Source organism: Taudactylus pleione, unplaced genomic scaffold (assembly GCF_031769625.1).
Source record: "Taudactylus pleione unplaced genomic scaffold, aTauple2 ptg000522l, whole genome shotgun sequence".
Taxonomy (NCBI): domain Eukaryota; kingdom Metazoa; phylum Chordata; class Amphibia; order Anura; family Myobatrachidae; genus Taudactylus; species Taudactylus pleione.
The window spans coordinates 1,405,172-1,427,206 of NW_028284924.1; the positions used below are offsets into that span (position 1 = coordinate 1,405,172).

Sequence of the window (22,035 nt, forward strand, 5' to 3'; positions counted from 1 at the left end):
ATCATGTTCACCATTCAAGTATATGGAAACAATAACCAAATAGGGCTGTGGTGCAGTACCCTTTATTACATCCAATGATAAAATAGATACAACTGCATTAAAAATATACAAACATGTATAAAGCCCCACTGGTGCATACCGAACTTCATCTGTAAGACTGATTATCAGTGTCTAGAGATAACAGATCTTATGTCCTGGGATGCGATTCCACTTCGGTCCACCAATAGATGTCCAATACCCTCCACACACTCCAAACTTCTTCACTAACGCGTTTTGCCTTTCTCCGTTTTCACCTTGGTACCGTAATAAGCAGGCGGCGATGTATGGCGTCACCTGGCCCTTAGTTGAATTTACCCCAATAAATGAAGTTACAATCATGACGTCTAGTGTACAGGAAAATCTCCTCTCCCAACAAATAAACATTTCCATCTTAGATTTTGTTAGATTTGTTAAGTTCTGAAAACTTTACAATATAAAATGCTCAGCATTTCTTTCTGTAAAACTACTTGCATATATACACGTTGTTATAAAAATTTTTGTGTAAGGATGTTTTATTCTAATTTCACACCTTTTTTATGTTTCCTTTAATGAGCATATTAATGGAAAACACTGTATTCACCAGACTTAACACATTTTCTAATGTCAGTTTTATTCTTTTTATCTTGCAGTGTTTGGAAAGAGCTATGAAATTCGCCTTTGGAGAGTTTCATCTTTGGTATCAGCTGGCGCTATCCATGGTCTCTTGCGGCAAGGTAACTTTGGTGGAGCTCTTATTGACTGAATAGTACAATTGAAAAAGTGCAGATATGTCCACATACATTTAGCCTCCTTGTGCGTTAAACAGAACTTCTAGTCGTGGCGTGACTCGATAGCAACAAGCGTGTTATTGTGCGACTTTTCCCCATAAAATGCAGCTTATTCTGTGTGCGACTGCGGCTCTATCTGCATGCGAAATGCTACGCTGCAGTGTCACAGGCACTGACACTGTGCCGTAGCATTTTGCATGCAGATACACCGGCAGTCGCACACAGAATATAGGTATGCCGCGTATCATTTTAGCCTAAGCTGCTGGTGCTTCCTATTTGCACTATTCACATCGCTTTGCAAATAAGACGCATTTGAAGGGAAAAATTTGCACGAAAATACGCTCGGCGCTACCAAGTTGGACATCGCTCACGTGTTATGTGTAACGCCACTTGTAGCACGCAAAGGATAGATGTATGTGGACACATTTGTACATAAGGTTTTGATTATAAAAAGATGGCATCATTTAAGGTGATTTAGGAACTAGGACCACCGCTGTAACTAAAGCGTGTCCAGCATGCATTGCCGAGGAGGACGCAGGTGCTGGATTAATGATTGAATTTTTTTTTTTAACCAGCATTAATATATATTAAAAGTTCAGTTTGCTTTGCCGCGCCACTCACCAGACTTAGGTCAGAGTGCACTAAGAACAATAATAAATCACAGTGAGGAGAATGGACAGGTCCTGGGGATGGTGTTGCAAAACAATCTAGTGCTTTTAGAGGGTCAACTACTAGACAATCACCTTGATGGACTGACCACGCTCTCTCTAGTTCTGACTAACACTTCCGCCTACGTAGGTAAGTAATGGGGAGAAGGTCATTACTCACCCAGGGCACTAAAATGTCTAGTTATGTGTTGTCTAATGATTCAGAGGTGCACACAGTGTCCATGTTTCCAGCCTGCGCTGGCAGATGGTCACTGCTGGGAACCACGGAACATATTTGGATGCAGAGAGAGGCTATTTCGGTGGGCGTTTATGAGTTGTAACGCGCGGCTAGCCAGGCACAGGCGCGTCGCGGTCATGGATTGCGTCTTAAGGTGCAGTTGCACTGACACAGACGGCTATGTTCAGATGGATAATCTGCACTTCCATAGGACTGGTGCAGTGTTCAGTGGTGCGACCGTTGCGTTGGATTGTGAGTCTTAATATGCACAGCACAACACAAACTAAGATCAGGCGCTGATACTAAACCCTAGTATAAATATGATATCACTGAGAGTTTTTCTATGTCTCACAGCTGCAGAAACTATTATGTGTTTGTGACTACATACAAATCTGTATCCAAAAAGAAACAGTACAACAATAATATAATTAGTGCAAAAACTAATATATATTTATTAATATGCAGCGCGGCAGATTAGCGCCGCAGCCGGTGGGCGGCTCTGTACGAATACTATCGCTGCAGCATTAGCATAAAGACTCAGTTGCGCTGCGGCAAAAAACGCAATCGAGGCTGCAATAGCATCCACCTCTGAATCAGCCCCACTATGGGGTAAGCTTAATAAAGTCGTGGAAATGACCAGTGGTGATCAGTAACCAATCAGATAAACCGGCTAATTTACACTAGCCTAATAGCTTAGGCTCTTGGAGTACCATACAGGTGTACCATACAGGTGAGGTCCTTAGATGGAGCAATTCTCTTTCCGGTATTTATGTTGTTTCAGCAGTCTTCATTTCCAAAAATATTCCATGTTATTCAATGCAAAGTTAGAACTTTGAAAGTTGTAATTTGGCTCCCAAACGACAGTGATCATGTAGATCAGTGGTATCAAACTCGGGCCCTTCAGCTTTTGTGGGACTAAATATCCCAGCATGCCCAGCCACACTTTTAGCATGCCCTTATAGCAAAACTGTGGCACTGCATGCTGGGATCTGTAATTTCACTGCAGCTGGATGGCCCGAGTTTGACACCACTGATATAGATAAACACAGCCACATGGTCGCCGTACATACAAAGTGGACACACTGAAGGTTATATTTATTAAAGTTCGGGTTTTTAGAAATGGAGATGTTGCCCATAGCAACCAATCAGATTCTAGGTATTATCTTCTAGAGGGTGTTAGATAAATGTTAAGTAAAATCTGATTGGTTGCTATGGACAACATCTCCACTTCTAAAAACCCGCACTTTAGTAAACATACCCCTAAGACTAAAATCGCATTCCAGAGGCCAGTTTTTGGCTACGTGATCCAGCACTTTCTGAAGTATTGACGCATTTGAAGCACATCTCTAATGAAGTAGACAGCCGTTCACCGAAACGCGTTAAAGTGTCATTATCTTACGTATTCTTTTTTTTTTTTTTTTTTAAGTCAAATTTTCTCCTTTTATTGAAGCATATCAATTGCAAACATGAGAAATATCAATTATAGTACAGTCATGTTCCAGATAAATGTTAAATAAAAAAATAAACATAATAATTATGGTGAGAACCCGAATCCATGTTGGCTACTCTTCCCCTATCCATACCCGTGTAACAAATATAAAATACATTTTCACTATGATTAAAATCAGCCATAGTCTAGTCAGCAGTGAGGGACATCGGAGGGTCTCGAAAATATACACATGTTTCATACCATAGGGTGATTCTGAACCACTTCCAAATCTTTTCCTAAAGTGAGTGGGAGAGGGTTTCTATGTAGCTTTCCCATATTTCGAAAAATCTTTCTGAAAACCTCTCCTTTTGTAATGAGGCCTCTAACCACTCCATTCTAACAACATGAAAAGGTTTTTTCGAAAAAAGAAGGGAGAATGGAGGGAGAGCAGATTGTATCCATGTTTGTACAACACATTTATTTAGCTATGGCTGATATGGTTAACAATAATTTCTGTAGCCCCCAAACCACTCTGGTGCCTTCGGGTAGTTAGTGTTCACTCTAGCTCCGGCGGCAGGCAGGGCGCCGGAGCTAGAGAGGGCAACCTTGTGCGCGCTGAAGGCGCGTGCGCGCCCGAAAAGGGGGCATGGTCATGAAAAGGCGGCGTGTCTATAAGACGCGTTCGCTTTTCATCATACTTGGGGGCGTGCCCGGCGCTTACGGACATGCCGGGCAGCCCCCAAGCGCTGCAGAAAGGGAAAAAAGATGCCGGGCGCATGCGCCCGGCGTCTATTCTCCGGCGGTGACCGGGTCACCGCACGTTTCTCCACCCGCGGGACACTGCGTCCCGCAGGTGAGAACGGCACCCACAGGCTGTGAGGGCAGGGCGCTTTTTGCCCTCCTCCTGGAGGGCAGGGTGCTTTTTGCACTCCAGAAGGAGGGCAGGGCGCTGCGCCCGCTAAAACAGCCTAGAGGGAACGCTAGGTAGTATGCCAAAAACAGCCCATTCGGAAGTTAAGGGTAGGCAATTAACCAAATGTCGATTAACATAACCCCATCCCTTTATCCAAAATCTCCGTATTACCAGACACTCCCATAAACTGTGTAATAATTCAGCCCTAGAGCTGCGTCTAGGGCATGAGTGGTCATCCGTGGTCCCCATAGGTGTCTACGATAAGGGGAACAGTATGTCCTATGAAATATATATAGGAATAATACTACATATGATGCTGCAGGGATTCATTTGATAGATGTCTCAAGTGTTCGCATCAAGTTATCTGTGGTCAGAGATGGAAATTGGTCTCTCCATTGTGCCAGCCCTGTTTTCTGCATATCCTATTGTAAAGGAGTGCGAAGGAAAGAATAATGTATAGAGATGGCTTTGTAGGAGGGAGTTTCCTTCATTAACAAAATCATCTAAAGAGTTATTACAGTCATCCCATTTATTTTAGTTTTCTCATTGTATTAAAGAAGATCTAAGAGGCTCTAAAGGGAAATGATTTAGCACAGACACAAGGATACCATGATAACCAGAGCTTGTTAAAAAAAAAAAAAAAATACAAAAATGAGGGCTTCATGTTTTACATGACAACACTAGATATACATCATTCTGTACAAGGTACTTATAGGGACCTGTTATCTTTATCTAAAGACACTTGATGTATAGCAGTGTTGGCTAACCTTGACACTCCAGCTGTTGTGGAACTATATATCCCAGCATGCCCTGCCACAGTTTTAGCATGCCCTAATAGCAAAACTGTAGCAGTGCATGCTAGGTTATGTAGTTCCATAACAGCTGGAGTGTCAAGGTTAGCCAACACTGATGTATAGTATATGTATATGTGTGTGTATGTGGATGGGGGTTGGGTAGGGGTTGGCTACATCCCACAGCAAACAACCTGCATGGAAGATAATTATTTTTATTTTATTTTTACACTCTCTTTTGGTTGAAGTTAAAAATATATAGCAAAGATTGTTTAAGAATATTCAGCCCAGGGTGAAAATAGACATCTGGGCTCTTCCGTTCCCGTCCTTTCTTTATTCACAGCAATACTACAACATGGTCAGGAGCCAACACTGCTGCAAGTTTTTTTTTTATATTTTTTGTTTAAATAATGTCTCTATACTATGGAAAATAGTCCACTATTGCCGCTGCGCATGCTAGAATGTTACTTGTATACTCAAAGTCAGCATACTAATGAGTAAGAGCGTGTACACGTGATTGCATTTTATGCATCCATTGTAGGTTCTGCCTAATATACAAACACTGGGCTGTCAGAATATGGATCAGTGATCCCTGCTGCCGCGCAGTAACTATCAGCCAGTGTTTCTATTAACCCTTAGCAGACCTGGGCCCTCATTCAGACCCGCTCGCAAGCGCAAGCCCCGATGGTCGCGATGGTCTCGACCATCGCGACCATCACCTGGTCACTCGCTAAAGCTGTGGGTGGTCACCCACAGCTTAGCGAGCGGCCAGGAGGCCGGCTTTTAAAACAAAAGCGGCAGCCCTCATTCAGAGCGAGTGCTCGCTTTTTGCGAGCGGCTCTGAATGAGGGCCCTGGACTCAGAGGGCCTGATTCTTTAGAGGTGGACGCAGTGTCGATGTCTGACACAAGCAGACAATGGGCCTGATTCAGCAAGGATTGCTATTCTGCCTATACGCACGCAACACAGTTACTAATGTAAGCTGTGGTATGTAAATGTTTGCATTCGCATTGCAATCGCAGCCTGACATAAGGACACCCACTTCCCCTTACTGACATCCGTATACTTTGGCAACATAGAGAAACAATCGGTAACATCGAGTAACATCGGACCCGTAAGCATAGTTAAGGCAGGTCAGACCTCACTCAGGAACTGAACACTTCAGCGCACGCTCTGAAGCCTTCAGCTGCAACTGGTATCGCAGTGGCTAATTTATGCACGCCCCTGCAACGCCGATCAAACGCACTGGCATGCCTGCGTTCGCCCGACCACCCCCCTGTCGCCACCCACAAATGGCACTTCCTGTCGATCACTCTGTGAGGGGTCTCCGGTGCCACTGCGATCGCAGTTCCAATCGCAGCGGCTGGTTCGCGCATGCGTACTGCAAATGCGTACGCATGCACAGTGCCATGCAATCGGCCGATTGCGTGCGTATGAGCAACTGGGATCCTTGCTGAATCAGGCAGGGGACGCAGAGGGAATTTTGGACACAGGGAGGTGTTTCAGTGGGCGTGAACCGACGGATTAGCGCCACAGCTGGTGGACATGTCTGTACGGATTCTATCAACATTAGCATAAAGACGCAGGTGCGCTGCATTAAGAGTCACAGTTGCTGCGACATTCGCGTCCACCTCTGAATCAGGCTCAGACTGTCCTATTGCCTGTTCCTACACAGTCCAGATCCAATTCACATTCACCACTTCCATGTACTGGGACATACTGTAGATAGAGATAAATAGTACAGGAGGTTATTATTATTATATTTTATTTACATTGGGCCACAAGCGTTCCGTAGCGCCGTATACAGTACAACAGAATACATAGACAAATATGTACGTTTGTAAATTAGTCTAGATCTGACAAAATGTACGTATTTGATACATAAGCATAACTCATGGAATCAATGGATATATAAAGCAGAGAGTTGGATGGAGGGCCCTGCTCATTATACAGGAATAAAGTGCACACGTTCAAAAGTTCACATATTCTAACGTTTCCATTCCTGTAGTATGTTTTTTTTTTTTTAATTTCCCATTGGATGAAAGGCCTGATTCAGACCCGGTCGCAAGCGCTGAGCGCTCGCAACCGGGTCGATGGTGGCCCAGAGCGCATGCACGAGACCCGGATAGCGACGGGCAAGGTACACTATTTTATTATTTATTTATTAAAAGGGAAATAGGGACACCAGGTCCTTCATTAGACTATATGGGGGACACCCAAGTTTTATTTTTTATTATAAGGGGAACTTTTTTTTCCGACAATGGGTCGGTTATCTTCACACATTTGATTAGCATCTCCCCCTAGATGAGCAGATCTTAATGCTGAGTAGCACTGGACCATTATAGAATAGCATGGGGGGCTTCATTTTATTATATATTATTATTACTTTGCAGTATAACGGGCAAACTAGCTGCAATTGTATTGTCAGGCCCCGCCCATTGCCATATGATGCAAAAGACGCGTCAACATTTCTCGAGATAGAGAAAAGAGTTCTGAAAGGCTGGCCTGCTCTCCCATCTCCCAGGAGTCCAGGGGGACTCAACAAGATTTTGCAGGCTTGCAGACATTCTGGGAGAGTAAAACGTATGAAAGGTTTTTGCTAGGGATGTAACATCCAGCTTCCCCAAGTCTATTAGAAATTTTCTTTGCAGTGATTATGCATACTATCAGATGAAATATGTTGTGCTATGTAAGAAACTGATAATAAATAAATAAATAAATAAATAAAAGACTGCACCTAAACATCAGCATTTAAAGCACAAGAATTTGCATTCCTATTTTTCTCTGGTAGAAAGGAAAATGAAATCACTTTAATTTCTGAAGTTACATCATAGCTGACAGCGGCATGTGAGGTTTGTATTTCCTCGTGGGTGAAATCTGACTCAAAACTGAAACTGAGCTGTACCTCAAAATACCAGGGCTGCTATTCCATGTCTCTGTGCCAGTCGCTGGCCTATTGCTCTCCCATTAACTGAACATGACACAATGAATCATTTTATGTCACATCACCCACTGCAGGGTTTGAACAACTCCCCACAAATAACAGTTCCGCAGGAATCCAATACACCAGTGTTCTCCTAAATTAAGATATCCCGGAGTCAGGATGGCTGGGGTCGTCACATCAGATTTGACTAAAAGACAATGAAAACCCATACTCCTGCAGCAAATGTGAGCAGAGATAGCGGAAAGACACTATAACTACAGATGGGTACTCATACATCTAGCCTCCTTGCGAGTTAAACAGCCCTTCTAATTGCGCCATGCTGTGGCCTGACTTGGTAGCGCCAATCGTCTTTTTCTGCGACTTTTTACCTTCAAATGCGTCTCATTCACACAGTGATGTGAATAGCTGGCACAAGCAGCTTCTGCTGATTAAAATGATATGCGGCATGTCTATGTTCTCTGTGCGTCTGCGGGTGTATCTGCATGCGAAACGCTACGTTACAGTGTTACAGCCGCTGACACTGTAACGTAGCATTTCACATGCAGGTACAGACGCACAGAGAACATAGGCATGCCACATATCATTTTAATCAGCAGAAGCTGCTTGTGCCAGCTATTCACATCACTGTGTGAATACAACGCATTTGAAAGTAAAAAGTCGCACAAAAAGGACGCTCAGCGCTACCAAGGTACACGGAGCTCTCGCGTTACTTGTAGCACGACTTGTAGCACATGGAGGATAGATGTATGTCGACACATCTGTAGCATGTGTGTGTGCTTTTTAAAAAACATCTCCCATGATTTCATATTGGCACAGTACAACTTCATATGCAGTTCTCATTATCTGTTCTTCTGCTTGTGTGCAGTAAAGCAACACGGTGGCATAGTGATTAGCATTACTGCCTGATGGCCCTGAAGTCATTAGTTCAATTCCTGCCAAAGGCACTATGTGTGTGGAGTTTGCATGTTCTCCATGTGTTTGCATGGGTTTCTTCCAGGTGCTCTGGTTGCTCCCACACACCACAAAAATACTGGTAGGTTCATTGGCTTCTGACGGAAAAAAAATTGACCCTGGTGTATGTGTCTGTCCATGTAATAGGGAACATCTGGGGGAGATGTATCGAGCAGAGAAAAAAGTGGTCTAGCGGAGAAGTTGCCCATAGCAACCAATCAGCTAAGAGGTGGCAGTTATCAAGTACATTTTACAAATTGACAGTTAGAAGCTGTTTGGTAGCTATGGGCAACTTCTCACTGTTTGATACATCACCCCCATAGATCGTAAGCTCCACTGGGGCAGAGACAGATGTGACTGTCTGATATATTCTCTGTAAAGTGTTGCAGAATATGGGCCTGATTCAGTGCTGGTCGCTAATCAGGCGCCGAAATGAGCAAGCCCGGAGACACCCACTTTCAATGCCTGCGGATAGTGCAACTCAGCCAGTGGTTCCAAACACTCCACCATCGGTCCACCATCACGTTCATCATCGACACTTGTGCCAGCCTATGGCATGCACAGTGTCTCCTTCTGAAACTCCACTGAATATGGCAACTCTGGCTGTGGCTCTGCGCCTGATAACGAAGCCGAGTTCACTGACACGCCTGGGACACTCCCATGACACGCCCCCTGAGGCGGCCTTTTTTTTTGTGTTACCTTCAGGTCTTGCCTAGCTGTTTCTAATGCCTGCGCCTCCGCACACTCAGGGTGACGCATGCGCAGTAGTTTTCAGTACTCTTCACACAGGCGCAGTAACAAATAATTGCTCAACTGCTCAAGAATCATCGTCCACCTCCAAATCCGGCCGTATGTGCACAGTATATAGATAGCTGTTGATAGAATATATATAATCATACTTGCCGACTGTCTGGCTGCTCCTTCCGGGAGGGAGCAGCCAGATCGGCAGAACAGGGGGGCGTGGCCGGCAAAAGGGGGCATGTCCGGACAGGCTGAGGTAGTTTTGCGAGTGTGACGGGGCAGGCCACGCGATCGCGTCATTTTGGCCCCGCCCCCGCTACACAATGCCGAAAAAAAAGGCATTGTGAAGCAGGGGGCGGGGCCAAAATGACGCGATCGAATGACGCTGAATCGCGTCAGCGCCTCCCCCCGCTGCGGAGGTTTAACAAGTATTGGCGGGGGGGACGGGGGATCGGCGGGAAGCTTGCCTGCCTTCCCGGGGGGGCGGGACGGGAGCTGCACCCGTTTTTCAGGAGGCTCCCGCCCGAATCGGTAGGGTAGGCAACCCTGTATATAATACTAGTATATTTTTTCATGCTTATGTTTAGTGTAGGACAGGCCGAGGCCAGATAGGGGTGAATTTGGATTGGAGTGAGTTGGTCAGTGTATTATATATTGCAAGAATAGCATTAATACTGTTTTTGGTGAGTGCTCGATTAGGCCTAATATCACAATAAATATATATATATATATATGTATGTATGTATTGATATTCTAATACGCATTGACTGATTACCTGCAGTCGATATGACATAATCCACTTTGCCTCCTCAGCTCATAGATTTGTGTCTGGGAGCTGGTGAAATGATTTTGGAAATTGATCTGTGCTGGAAATAGTCACAGCCTTGTAAGGATAAAAGGGGATTCCTTCTGCTCCACAATCCCCAGTGTGCAGCATTTCACATGCAGTCGCAGAGGATTCCTGTCGTAGTCTCTGCAATGCGTCACCCTGCTCTTGGAAGCCCAGTAATACAGTGTCATGAATATATCTGCCGATGAAAGCATTAGGACAGGGTCCTTCAGAGGATGCAATCCATCAGCCCTAATAAAAAGCTGTGGGTGTGGAGACAGGAGAATTTAAACCTTGCCCTTTGTGTCTACATCTACATTCTAATCCTGCATCCATAGCAAGCCGCACTGCTAAAGACAGCTATCTGTGTCCCCTGCTGGTACCATCATTTCATTGCTGTGAAACGGGATCTTGTAATTAGAGGATAAACTTTATGAGCATTGCAGGCTCGTGTCAAGTACAAGAGCAGAAGACATATTAGGGGCAGATGCAATAATAAGTCATGCTGTCACCAGTGACAGATGCATGAGGACACACCTAGACATTCTTCCAATGCTTTGTAGCGGGTGTGATATTAGGGTTGCTTCAGTTTTCCTGCGCCCTGGGCACAGCTGTAGTTAACATTTACTGCAGTTACAATACACAGTAAACTGCAAATGATTGGACAGATGCCTTTCATCAACATTCCCAAAATTCTTCTATTCTGTATCAGAATTGTTCGTAAGCTGCGTCCCAGCGCCCCAGCTTTAATAAATGCATGCAGTAACTTTCATTACCGCATTGCGAACTGGGGTGTGATAAATACGGGATGTAGGCAGGAAGCCGGCGGCACACCCCGGGAGGGTTAGGATTAGGGAGCGTGGAGGGGGTTTAGGTTTAGGCACCCCTGGGGGAGGTTAGGGTTAGGCACCACTAAGGGAGGGTTGGGGGGGGGGGGTCAGTGCCAGATTAAGGTCCACATGGGCCTGGAGCTGAAATTTATGAATGGCCTATTGTGTGGCGCTGCAGGGGAGTGTGATAACTTCTGTGGCAGTGTGACCAGTGATGTGGTCTACACAGGGGGCATGGCTATGTCCATGGGGGCAAAACTTGCGCCTACCTTTAACAAATTTATAGTGGAGCTATAACAAAAAAGTTTTGTTTCTTTTGTGAAAGTGCAAACACAGCTGCCATCCGCGGCCTGCGGCACCTCTGGAGGTTATGATTGATCATAATCACCCCTCATAGATGCAGCAGCTCCCTATATGCATACACACAGAGACATATATATATATATATATATATATAAACACTAATATATATATCAATGGGTTGGGTATGGGTTTCCAGCGCCGGCATCCCGCCAGGGTTAGGATAACAACACTTGCTGGTCAGTATCCTGACCCTCCCCCCTAGTGCCTAATCCTATAGTGCCTAATCCTAACCTCTCCTCTCTGCACCCGTAAACCTAACCCTCTCTACTTAGTGTCCAACCCTCCCCCTAATGCTTAACCCTAAGCCCGGTACTTAGTCAGAATGCCGGCGGTCAGGATGCCGGGACCAGCATTCTGACAGGTATCAGGATTCCAGCGCTGGCATTGTAAGCACCGGAATCCCGACTGTCGGTATAACGACCGCATCCAATACCAGTGAAGGCGACACTCTGACTGCAATTGTGGATCACACAAGACCCCCAAGATGCTTTCAATGTTTCAGAATTCTTTACTTAGGTTCTTTAATCATGAAAGAACCTAAAGCCAGGTACACACTAGGTCGATGTTGGACTGACCCGCGACCTGCTGATTTTTAAGTGTATACACACTTGCCAATCATCTGCCCGATGACCCGGCCTTGACAGCTGCACAGCAGATCGGATATGTCTGTGAACCATGTAGTTCACAGACATATCCGCTGTACACACACGGTGATGCACTATGGATATATCGCCTGTTCAGTGAAATGGGGGATATATCTATCAGTGTGTACCCAGCTTAAGTAAAGAGTTATTGTATTTTGAAAGCAATTGGATGTCCTGTGTGGTCCATAATCGCCATCAGGGTCGCATTTATTGGCATAATTGTGTGGATGCCAACCTATTGCAGAAGTTGGCAATTAAGGAGGACACTGGCGCAAATTCTATTTACGAGCATGCAGGGGCGTTTTAAGAGAGGAGGGGGCCCGTGTGCACTCCTCGTGCGGGGCCCCCTCCTCTCTCCCTGGTGGCTGGCCGCCGACTGACGCGGCTGGCTAGCCACTGGAGCATTAGTCGACTCCGGGCACTAGAGTGTGCCCGGAGTCTACTACAAATGCGCAGAACGCCGGAAAATGGGCGGGGCAGCCATTTTTCCGGTGTTCTGAGCAGCAGTGACCCCCGACGCGGGACCTCGGACAGGTAAGTTTAAAAAAAATATGGGTGCAGTGTGTGCGGTGCGGGGCCCCCCTGGACCCGGGGGCCCCACACCGCACACACTGCACTCATTATAGATACACCACTGCGAGTATGGGAGTGCCAGGTTCAACAACTGATCTATATATATATATATATATATATATATATATACCCACACATATACAAAAACATATACATATATATATTTACATACATGTGCACACATATACAAAAACATATACATATATATATATACACACACACACATTTTATATATATATATATATATACATACACACACACATTTGTGTATATATACACATATATACATACACACACATACACACACTTAATAGATGCCAGACATTACACTGACCTGTGGGAAGGAACGCTGGTTATGCATGCTGGCTTCTTCTCACAGCAGCTCAGCCTCTGCACTCTGCTCAAAAGGCTAACCTTATAGTTTAATTTCATTGCGCAGGGAGGAGGGGAGTAGTGGCCCCTTGGGTGAAACGGCTGGGCTTCAGATGACCCAGGGAACCGGAGCCAATTTCACACGGTCAGGGAAGCTAGTACGACCGGGGGGGCGGAGCTTTGGGCGGCATGGGGGCGGAGCTTCGGGCGGCATGGGGGCGGAGCCTCAGACTGCAGGGCCAGGGAGAGAAATTGGACAGTCAGTGACGGAGCTTCGGACTGCCGATGCGCGGAGGGGGGTGAATGGACCAGACTTCGAATCCTCCATCACTGCAATGTCGGATTCAAAGTAGTGCAGACAGTGTTCACAGGGATTTTTTTTTCCTGTCTGCACTGCGTTGGGCCTATTTGAATGGTTGGCCTGGAGCTGGAGCTCCACCCGGCCCATTAGTAATCCGGCCCTGGGGGGGGGTGGAGGGGTAGGGATAGCTTACTTACCTCCCCTGTCAGGATCTTCATCTGCCGGCCTTCAGGCGTTGGGATTTCAACCTTCGGGCTGACCTCCAGCGGTATTACATACCCAACCCGATAAATACATCCTATAGACTCTATTGGAGAGTTTATATAATGGTTAAGCACAGCAGGTGGTTTTATTCATGGGTCTTTTACTTCTAAATATTGTACAAAATGTCCACAAAGTTGAATATATACGTTAAGATTTGGGGACCTGTAGATAATGTTGATGTGTATTTATTATTACCAGTTACTGTATATATATATATATATATATATATATATATAGCGCACACATATTATGCATTGCTATACAACATATGCACATGGATGTATGTGACGGGAATACTTGTCATTGATAAACGCCATCTGCTATCTCACTACATAGAAATGTTTCAGGTACAATGGTTCTTATCTGAATTTTAGCAATATGTCTTTGCTACAATATATTTGGATCAGATAATAAGTTGTAGTTTCCAAGGTTACTTTTAGTACAGATAAGGGAAGAGATGTCCCAGCACCACCACAAACCCCTCTCTGGATCCTGACAATCCCACATGGCCTTAATGTAGATCTTACATACTACAATTGGACACCAAAGGCCTGATTTAGAGATGGTGGATGTACTGTGAATGCGCAGGACTCGTTCTGGCCATTGGCAGAACGAGTCCTGTGACATTGATTGCGCGCAGTGGCTTCACTAGGGGGGTGTGGACTGTACTGGTTGTCACCCTACGTGGATGTGACACCGATATGACAGCGCCTCCTTAGTGACAGGGAGGCGGGTGCTGCACACTAACATCACAATGCAACATTCTGCTCCCTGTCACTGAGGAGGAGCCAGCAGTGCAGGGAGAGTCTCCGGGGGCACCCTGGCATCTCTGGGAGTGCTGGGCACGCTCCCCAGTGTTATAAATATGGGTTTGTGCCACAAAGCCACACCCTCCTAGCAGGGCCATGCCTCTTTTCGGCCTCGCTGGGTGTCACTGACTTTAGTGCCGACACTGATTCCACGCAGTTCCCCCAAGCCGCAGCATGATTGACACTCTGCTGACATTTAGGGAGGGGACTGCACTGATTGCATTTCCAGAAAACGGGGCTGTTGGCCCTGTATTCTTGGAGGGCCGGGGCCAGCGTCTGCATCTGCCGATGTAATTTACTGACCGGGCAGGAGGTGGCCAATCTGCTCAGGGTTACTCAGATGGCCGATGCGATGTTGATCTGATCCTACGTCTTCGGACACAGGCATCGGATCTGAGATGCCGGCAGGAAACGTCTTTTTCCTTCAGATGCCTCCTGCAGACATTAACATATTTTTGCACAGCGCAGCTGCAAAAACTCTGAACCAGGCCCAATGACAGTACAGGCATTGCAAAATAGCAATATAAAACAAGTGAGCCAGCCAAACAGAGCACAATTATCCCATAATCATAAGCACATGAGCTTTGGTATGTCTGCAGGACACTGGTGACCCATCACTCCTGTGGCTGGAGACCTCACTCTGATATGTCTGTAGGACACTGGTGACCCATCACTCCTGTGGCTGGAGATCTCACTCTGATATGTCTGTAGGACACTGGTGACCCATCACTCCTGTGGCTGGAGACCTCACTCTGATATGTCTGTAGGACACTGGTGACCCATCACTCCTGTGGCTGGAAACCTCACTATGATATGTCTGTAGGACACTGGTGACCCATCACTCCTGTGGCTGGAGACCTCACTCTGATATGTCTGTAGGACACTGGTGACCCATCACTCCTGTGGCTGGAAACCTCAGTCTGACAATGTAACATGACTTCACACTACACTACTAAGGGTGTGGTATGACTAATCGACATTCACAATACCGATACCAGTGTCAAACAGTTCTGAACGTCAACAGACAAATGTAGACATGGTCCAAAATTCCAATAAGCAATTTTAATTAGAAATGGAGTAATATGGAATGTGGATGGAACTTTACTCCAAATCAAATTAAAATTGTTTATTGGAATTTTGAACAATACAAGGACTATTGGAAAGACACATACATATCCCTGGCTTGAAGGTTGCGCTATATTACATAATTGTTGCTATGTTCGCTTTGATTGGTGTAGGTGACCACCTTGGTAATTTTTAGCTGCTCCCACGGTTGAAGCGCAGATTTTTTATTCTAATTGTATAAAATGTTGACATGTTCAGAATATCAACATTTTACATGTTGACACCAAAATGTCATCACATGTTTTTTTGCTCACTTTAGCGTAAACCCTACACCTAAGCCTAACCCTAAACCTAACCTCTAAACCTGAGGGTTAGGTTTAGAGCTTAGGTTTAGGGGAAACCTACAGTAAGCTCTAAACCTAACCCCTAAATCTGAGCCAACCCCTAGACCTAAGCCTAACCTAACCCCTAGACCTAAGCCTAAAGCGGGCCACACACTAGACCAACTTACATCCAACCAGCCAACTTGTTGATTGGTTGGAATGAAAATCTGGGAAGGAATGGGAGTAAATGACGATCAGCAATTTGCTCCTAAATGCTAGAAAATGGTCGTCAGACAAGTTTGTTAAATGTTTGATCTAAACAGTTTGTTCAAACATCAGTTTTTGTCCACTTTCCGGTGTTTGGGAGCAAATTGCTGATTGTCATTTGCTTTCATACCTTACCAGATTTTCATTCCAACCAATCAACTAGTTGGCTGGTTGGATGTAAGTTGGTCTAGTGTGTGGCCAGCTTTACCCTAAAAATCAGCCAAAAATATGTCCACATTTTGAATGTTTCAACTTTTTAACCATGCTACAGACCATCTAATGTTCACAGCAGCACAAAGTATTTCAATAGGTGGTTGTGGTTGTGTTGATCTTGAAGGAGGAGGTGACCTGTCATTTTGTTAGGGGAAACGGCTACAAGTGACAGAAGCATGCTGTATGGTGGAGAGTAGTATTAAGTAGGAAGCCACAGGCTGGGATTTATTTTTGGAATAATATATTGTGGTGTCAAATGCACCTCTGTGTGTAGCAAGGTTTGTGTATCCTAATCGATGTAAGTGCACATTGAAAGTGATGGTCTCAGGTGACAAGTACCTACACTTAACACCTTGTGGCGTCTAAAAAGTAACATTCAGTAAGTATTTTTTGTGAATTTTGCCTATTTTTTCCTATTTAATGCACCTACATTTAAAATATATTTAAACCAGTGATATTGCTATTTCTGTTGATTTAAAGGCAATATAATGTATGCTTAGAACAAACATGAAAAACAAACATACATTATTTCCAGCAAAGCCAATGCAGCCCCAAACATCAAACTTTCTTCCAGTCGTTAAAGTACAAACAAGAGTCTGTTATCGAGGGGTTAACATTGTCTCAATAATGTTTCTTCACTTCAGTCTCCAGTGGCTGCTAACTTCATCAAGATGGAATACAGACATATCTAAAGCATGGCAGCCCCTAGTTATTAAAGTGAAGAAACACTGTTGTGTAAATGTATCTGCTGCCAAGTTTACTTGTGTGGATATAGCTGTTTAGACACAGTTCAGTCAGTGGAAAGTACTATACTAGGCACTCAGTGAGAAATGGAATGTATTATTCAGCACGCTTGGTTGTTTGGCTTTTCCGGATAACGTGTTTTTTTCTTTTGTTTTTTTTCACTGTACTTTGGAGAATTATACCTAAAATATAATTCAAAACATTTAACAATAATCCTGTATTTCCTCAGCTGTCCATGTATACATGCAATCATCTAGCAGTGCTCCCAACAGTGATCATATTTGGCAGATCATCTTCTTCTTGCATGGCAGTGCTCCTCGCAGTGATTTTGGGGATCTGTGCTAGGTGATCGCATCTGTAATTAAAACATTATCACTGAGCAGCTGCAAATATTTAGTATTTATTATTTAACTTTGTAGAGCCTATTGGGTAACAGATTTTCCAAAATTTCCCATCATTTTATTGATGCTTGGATATAGCTATTTTCTCTATCTTGCCATTCTTATTGTGTACACATTTGTAGATATGGGATCGGTATGAAATACAGCCGAACCTATGTCCAGCGGTTCAAATCTTGACGCCGCAAGCCCGGCACCAGTGAAGATACCGACTGCTCTAAAGGTAAGTACTAACTAACCTAACCCCCCCGGTATGCAATCGGGAAGCCGACTGCCTAAATACCGGCAGCCGGCTTCCCGACTGTCACATCCCGGCAAGGGTGAAATGCCGGGCGTCTAGATGTAGACGCCCGGCATTTCCCCGACGCCGGGAGACCGGCGCCCAGCATCCCTATCGTAGTGATACCGGGCTCCGCGAGCGGACAGCCGCGGGGGGGGGGGGGGGGGGAGGGTTAGGTTTAGGGCTCCCGGTGGGGGACTTAGGGTTAGGCACCCCCCCCGGGAGGGTTAGGGTTAGGCTAGAGGGAGGGAGGGTTAGGGTTAGGCACCCCGGGGGGGACTTAGGGTTAGGCACCCCCCCGAGGTACTTAGGTTTAGGCAGCGGGGAAGGGGGTGGTTAGGGTTAGGCACTTAGAGGGGGGATTAGGGTTAGGCACCCCTAAGGAGGGTTAGGGTTAGGGGGGTTAGGTTAGACAGTACTTACCTATCCACGATCAGGATTTCCAGCGCTGTCGGGCTTCCGCTGCCGGGATCTCTGCTGATGTCGGGCTGCCGCTGCCGGGAATCGAACTGGCGGTATTTCATACCAATTCCACCCCCCCTAACCCTAACCCTCCTTTAGGGGTGCCTAACCCTAACCTCCCTCCCTAGTGCCTAACCCTAAACCCCCTCTAAGTGCCTAAACCTAACCCCCCCTTCCCCACTGTCTAAACCTAAGTCCCCAAGGGGGTGCCTAACCCTAACCTCTCCCTGGAGGTGCCTAACCCCCCCGGGAGCCCCTAACCTAACCCTCCCCCCCCCGCGGCTGTCCGCACCCGGCGCCCGGCTTACCTTCGATCGGTATGCTGGGCGTTAGGCTCCCGGGGTAGGTGAAATTAGACCCCTGCCGGGATTAGGCAGTTGGGAAGCCGGCGGTCGGCATTTCGACCGACGGCTTCCTGACTGCATCCCATAGATATATCACTTGTTCAAACGACAAACGATATATCAGTAGAGCATCAGCATGTGTGTACACCCGATATGTCTGCGAATGATGTCTCTCACATACACATCAGGTCGGCCCTGCAGCACAGCCAATGCCGATATACCGTGCATACAGTATAGGTGCATCTGCGTGTGTGTACGGGCAGTCCGCCGACCTCCCGTACACTGGCTGCAGGGACCGCCGACACTGACATCTCAACTGGGCGGGCACATTTAAATGCTTGCCCGGTTGTGGCGTCAGCCCAGACATATCGAGTGTGTATAACTTACCAAATCGTCTGCTCGGACGGCGCGATGGGCAACTGCTGCATTGGGTAAGTGTGCACCCACCCTTACGGTAACTTTTTATGTACAGTACATATTCATTTCTCATTGAGCATCAGTTCAGCCCAGCTACTTCTTACACTCTCTCTCTACAGGCTTTTTTCCTGGCAGTGTGTCTGCACATTAACTGGAATTCAATTCAGAAGAGCCTGGAAAAATCACCATCTTTGCCCATTCCGGACAGGATGAGAATATGTTTATAGACTGTGGTAATTGTAGTACAAACCTTTAACACATATTTCTTCCCACTTACATAACAATATACATTCTTATGTGAAACAAAGAAGACTTCATCCTCTCAGTTCTTTCTTTGTACATATCAGGACATTATTAACAATCATCTTGTCCTCACCAAGTCCTACAGTTTTGTAAATCTAATATTATTGGACAAGTAAAAAGATTTTTCTTTTGTTGCTATTTATTCAACACTAGCTCTTGCCCGCAGCTTCGCCCATGATGAAATAGTTTCTGCCACAACATTGTAATGGGGATTAGGTCTGGACATTGACTTTTCATTTCCCGTCATTAAGTTGTAGATTTTCCATCCCTGACCAATGTTCTCAAGGTTCTTACCTGAAGAAAGTTTTTCCCAAAGAGTCTTCAGTGTGTTGTGGCTATTCTGGTATGTGAGCACCTGTGAAAAATCATTAAGTTGATATGAGCATGCACTATTTTGTATTGCTGTTCTGAGAGAAATGGATGGGTCCAGCGTTTGGAGAGTGTGCAGGTTCATGTAATGCTATTTGGAGGTTTCTGGGGTACCTCCTAGGTAAGCTTAAATATATTTCTGTATGTGCTGTTATCATGTGGCACAGAATGCAATTTTGACCCAGAGTGGATGCTATTATTATGTAGGGGGTGGTGCTATTATTATGTTAGGGATGCCGGTATAGAGGAGCCTTGATGCGGCCCGTTGCTTAACCATATATTTGCAAATATATGCAACAAAGACCTGTGAATTTCTATTATCATGTCATATTCAAGCCTTTCTGCTGGTCTCTTTGCACTGTGCTGGATGGAAACTTTTTTTTACTTTTTTTTTCTGTAGTACAGTGACAACAGTCTTAGGGCCTGATTCAGAGCCGCTCGTAAGCGGCCGCTCGTTCGTTCTTACCGATGTTCGCACATCTGCGCATGCGGACGGATTGTAATACGCGTGCGCGAACCAGTCAGTGCAGTCGAAAATCGTTTGTTCGCTATATAGCGAATGCCTGCTATTTTGAGTGACAGAAGGAGGCGTATGTGGGTGGTAACAGGGGAAGGTGCTTGAAAACGGGGGTGTGGAATTAGATTGCAGGCGTGCTTAAAGGTCAAAACGGGCGTTTTAAGGGAGTGCATAATTAATACAGCAGCGTCATTGACCACGTCACTTGGTTTTTTTTTTACCCCGAACTGATCGCAAAATAGCGGTTGAAAAAACCAGCCACAAGAATAGCGAGCAGTTCATACGCTGTTCAATGTGCTCGATTAATCTAATAAATAGCGGACATGACGTAGGATGCGAGCGGCCAGGGGGCGTATTTTTCAAAATTACAACTGCAAGTTTTGCTCGCTCGTTCAGACTTAGAGGCGTGAACAGACCGCAATTAGCGAACGGTTCATTGGAATAGCCACCCCTTTTTAGAACGAACGACCGCAAATAGCGAGCGGCTCTGAATCAGGCCCTTAGACCTCACGGCACTCACAATGAAACTATTCTTTCCACTACAGGTTATGTCCTATTTGCACAGTTGTTGCAGCAGCTACTGTACCAGGAGAGGCCATTACTACGCACAAAATGTAATTTTTATTCAACAGAAACCTTGCAAAAAAAATAATTTTCATACCGGGTTTGAGACGCTTTAACGGTCACTGCTTGCTCTCCCTGTGCCTGCACTAAGAACCTATACTTTATATCAGAAGTGACATCTGGTTTTAATACCATCTTTATAAATGTAGATGGATTTACCAAGCAGAGGGCCTCATTCAGCAGCGCACGGTAGTTGGGAATCTGTGCGTGTGCAGGACCCTTTCTGCGCACGTGTACAGGACCCATTGCGCGCGCGTGTGCAGGACCCATTGCGCGCGCGTGTGCAGGACCCATTGCGCGCGCGTGTGCAGGACCCATTGCGCGCGCGTGTGCAGGACCCATTGCGCGCGCGTGTGATGGACCCATTGCGCGCGCGTGTGATGGACCCATTGCGCGCGCGTGTGCAGGACCCATTGCGCGCGCGTGTGCAGGACCCATTGCGCGCGCGTGTGCAGGACCCATTGCGCGCGCGTGTGCAGGACCCATTGCGCGCGCGTGTGCAGGACCCATTGCGCGCGCGTGTGCAGGACCCATTGCGCGCGCGTGTGCAGGACCCATTGCGCGCGCGTGTGCAGGACCCATTGCGCGCGCGTGTGCAGGACCCATTGTGCGCGCGTGTGCAGGACCCATTCTGCGTGTGGGCAGAACGGGTCCTGTGTGATTGGACGCAGAAATTGACAGTCTTCTGCCATTTGGGCGGGCAGGGGGCAGTGACGGCCTCCGCTTTTCAAAATCGGAGGCGTGTCGCCACTGTTGTGAGGGAGGGAAGAGGCCAGGATCTGCGATCGGCGACCAGCGTGACCCCATGGTCACTCAGCCAGCCAAGGATCACTCATAACCTCTACACCAACTGCCCAACATTCTTGTAAAAGTCAAGCAGATAAGACAGGGAACATCATTCCCCATACCCATTCAAGTGGGCCAACTAGTAAACCTCTCTACCAAATATGTTCCTCTGGTATTGCCGTATTGCCTTCCCACAATCTTTATTAAAACCGGCCTGTTCTTTATCAAGCTGTTCAACGTCATAAAGTGGACTTAATGGACTTTCTACTTGTGAATATTGTATCTTAAAGTCTGCCTACCAACATTCCAGGTACTAAATTTAGTTCCTATCCCAATCCTACCGGACCATGCCCTCATCTAGAAAAGCCACACCCCTAAATAGGTAAGCCCCACCCATTTGTAGACCCCAAAACTCATGTCAGTCCTGTAAAACTCTGGACTATCGGCAGGTATGTCGATAATGTAGTCAGCCATTAGA

At 46.0% G+C, this 22,035-nt stretch overlaps 1 protein-coding gene across 1 annotated transcript in view; it reads left to right on the forward strand.

Moving 5' to 3' along the window:
- Positions 1 to 22,035, forward strand: part of TTC7A (tetratricopeptide repeat domain 7A) — a 472,360-nt gene that overhangs the window by 158,751 nt on the left and 291,574 nt on the right. Inside the window, exon 10 of the mRNA XM_088450682.1 lies at positions 669 to 752. Coding sequence (XP_088306808.1) covers positions 669 to 752 — 84 coding nt within the window. The remainder of the gene's footprint in view (positions 1 to 668; positions 753 to 22,035) is intronic.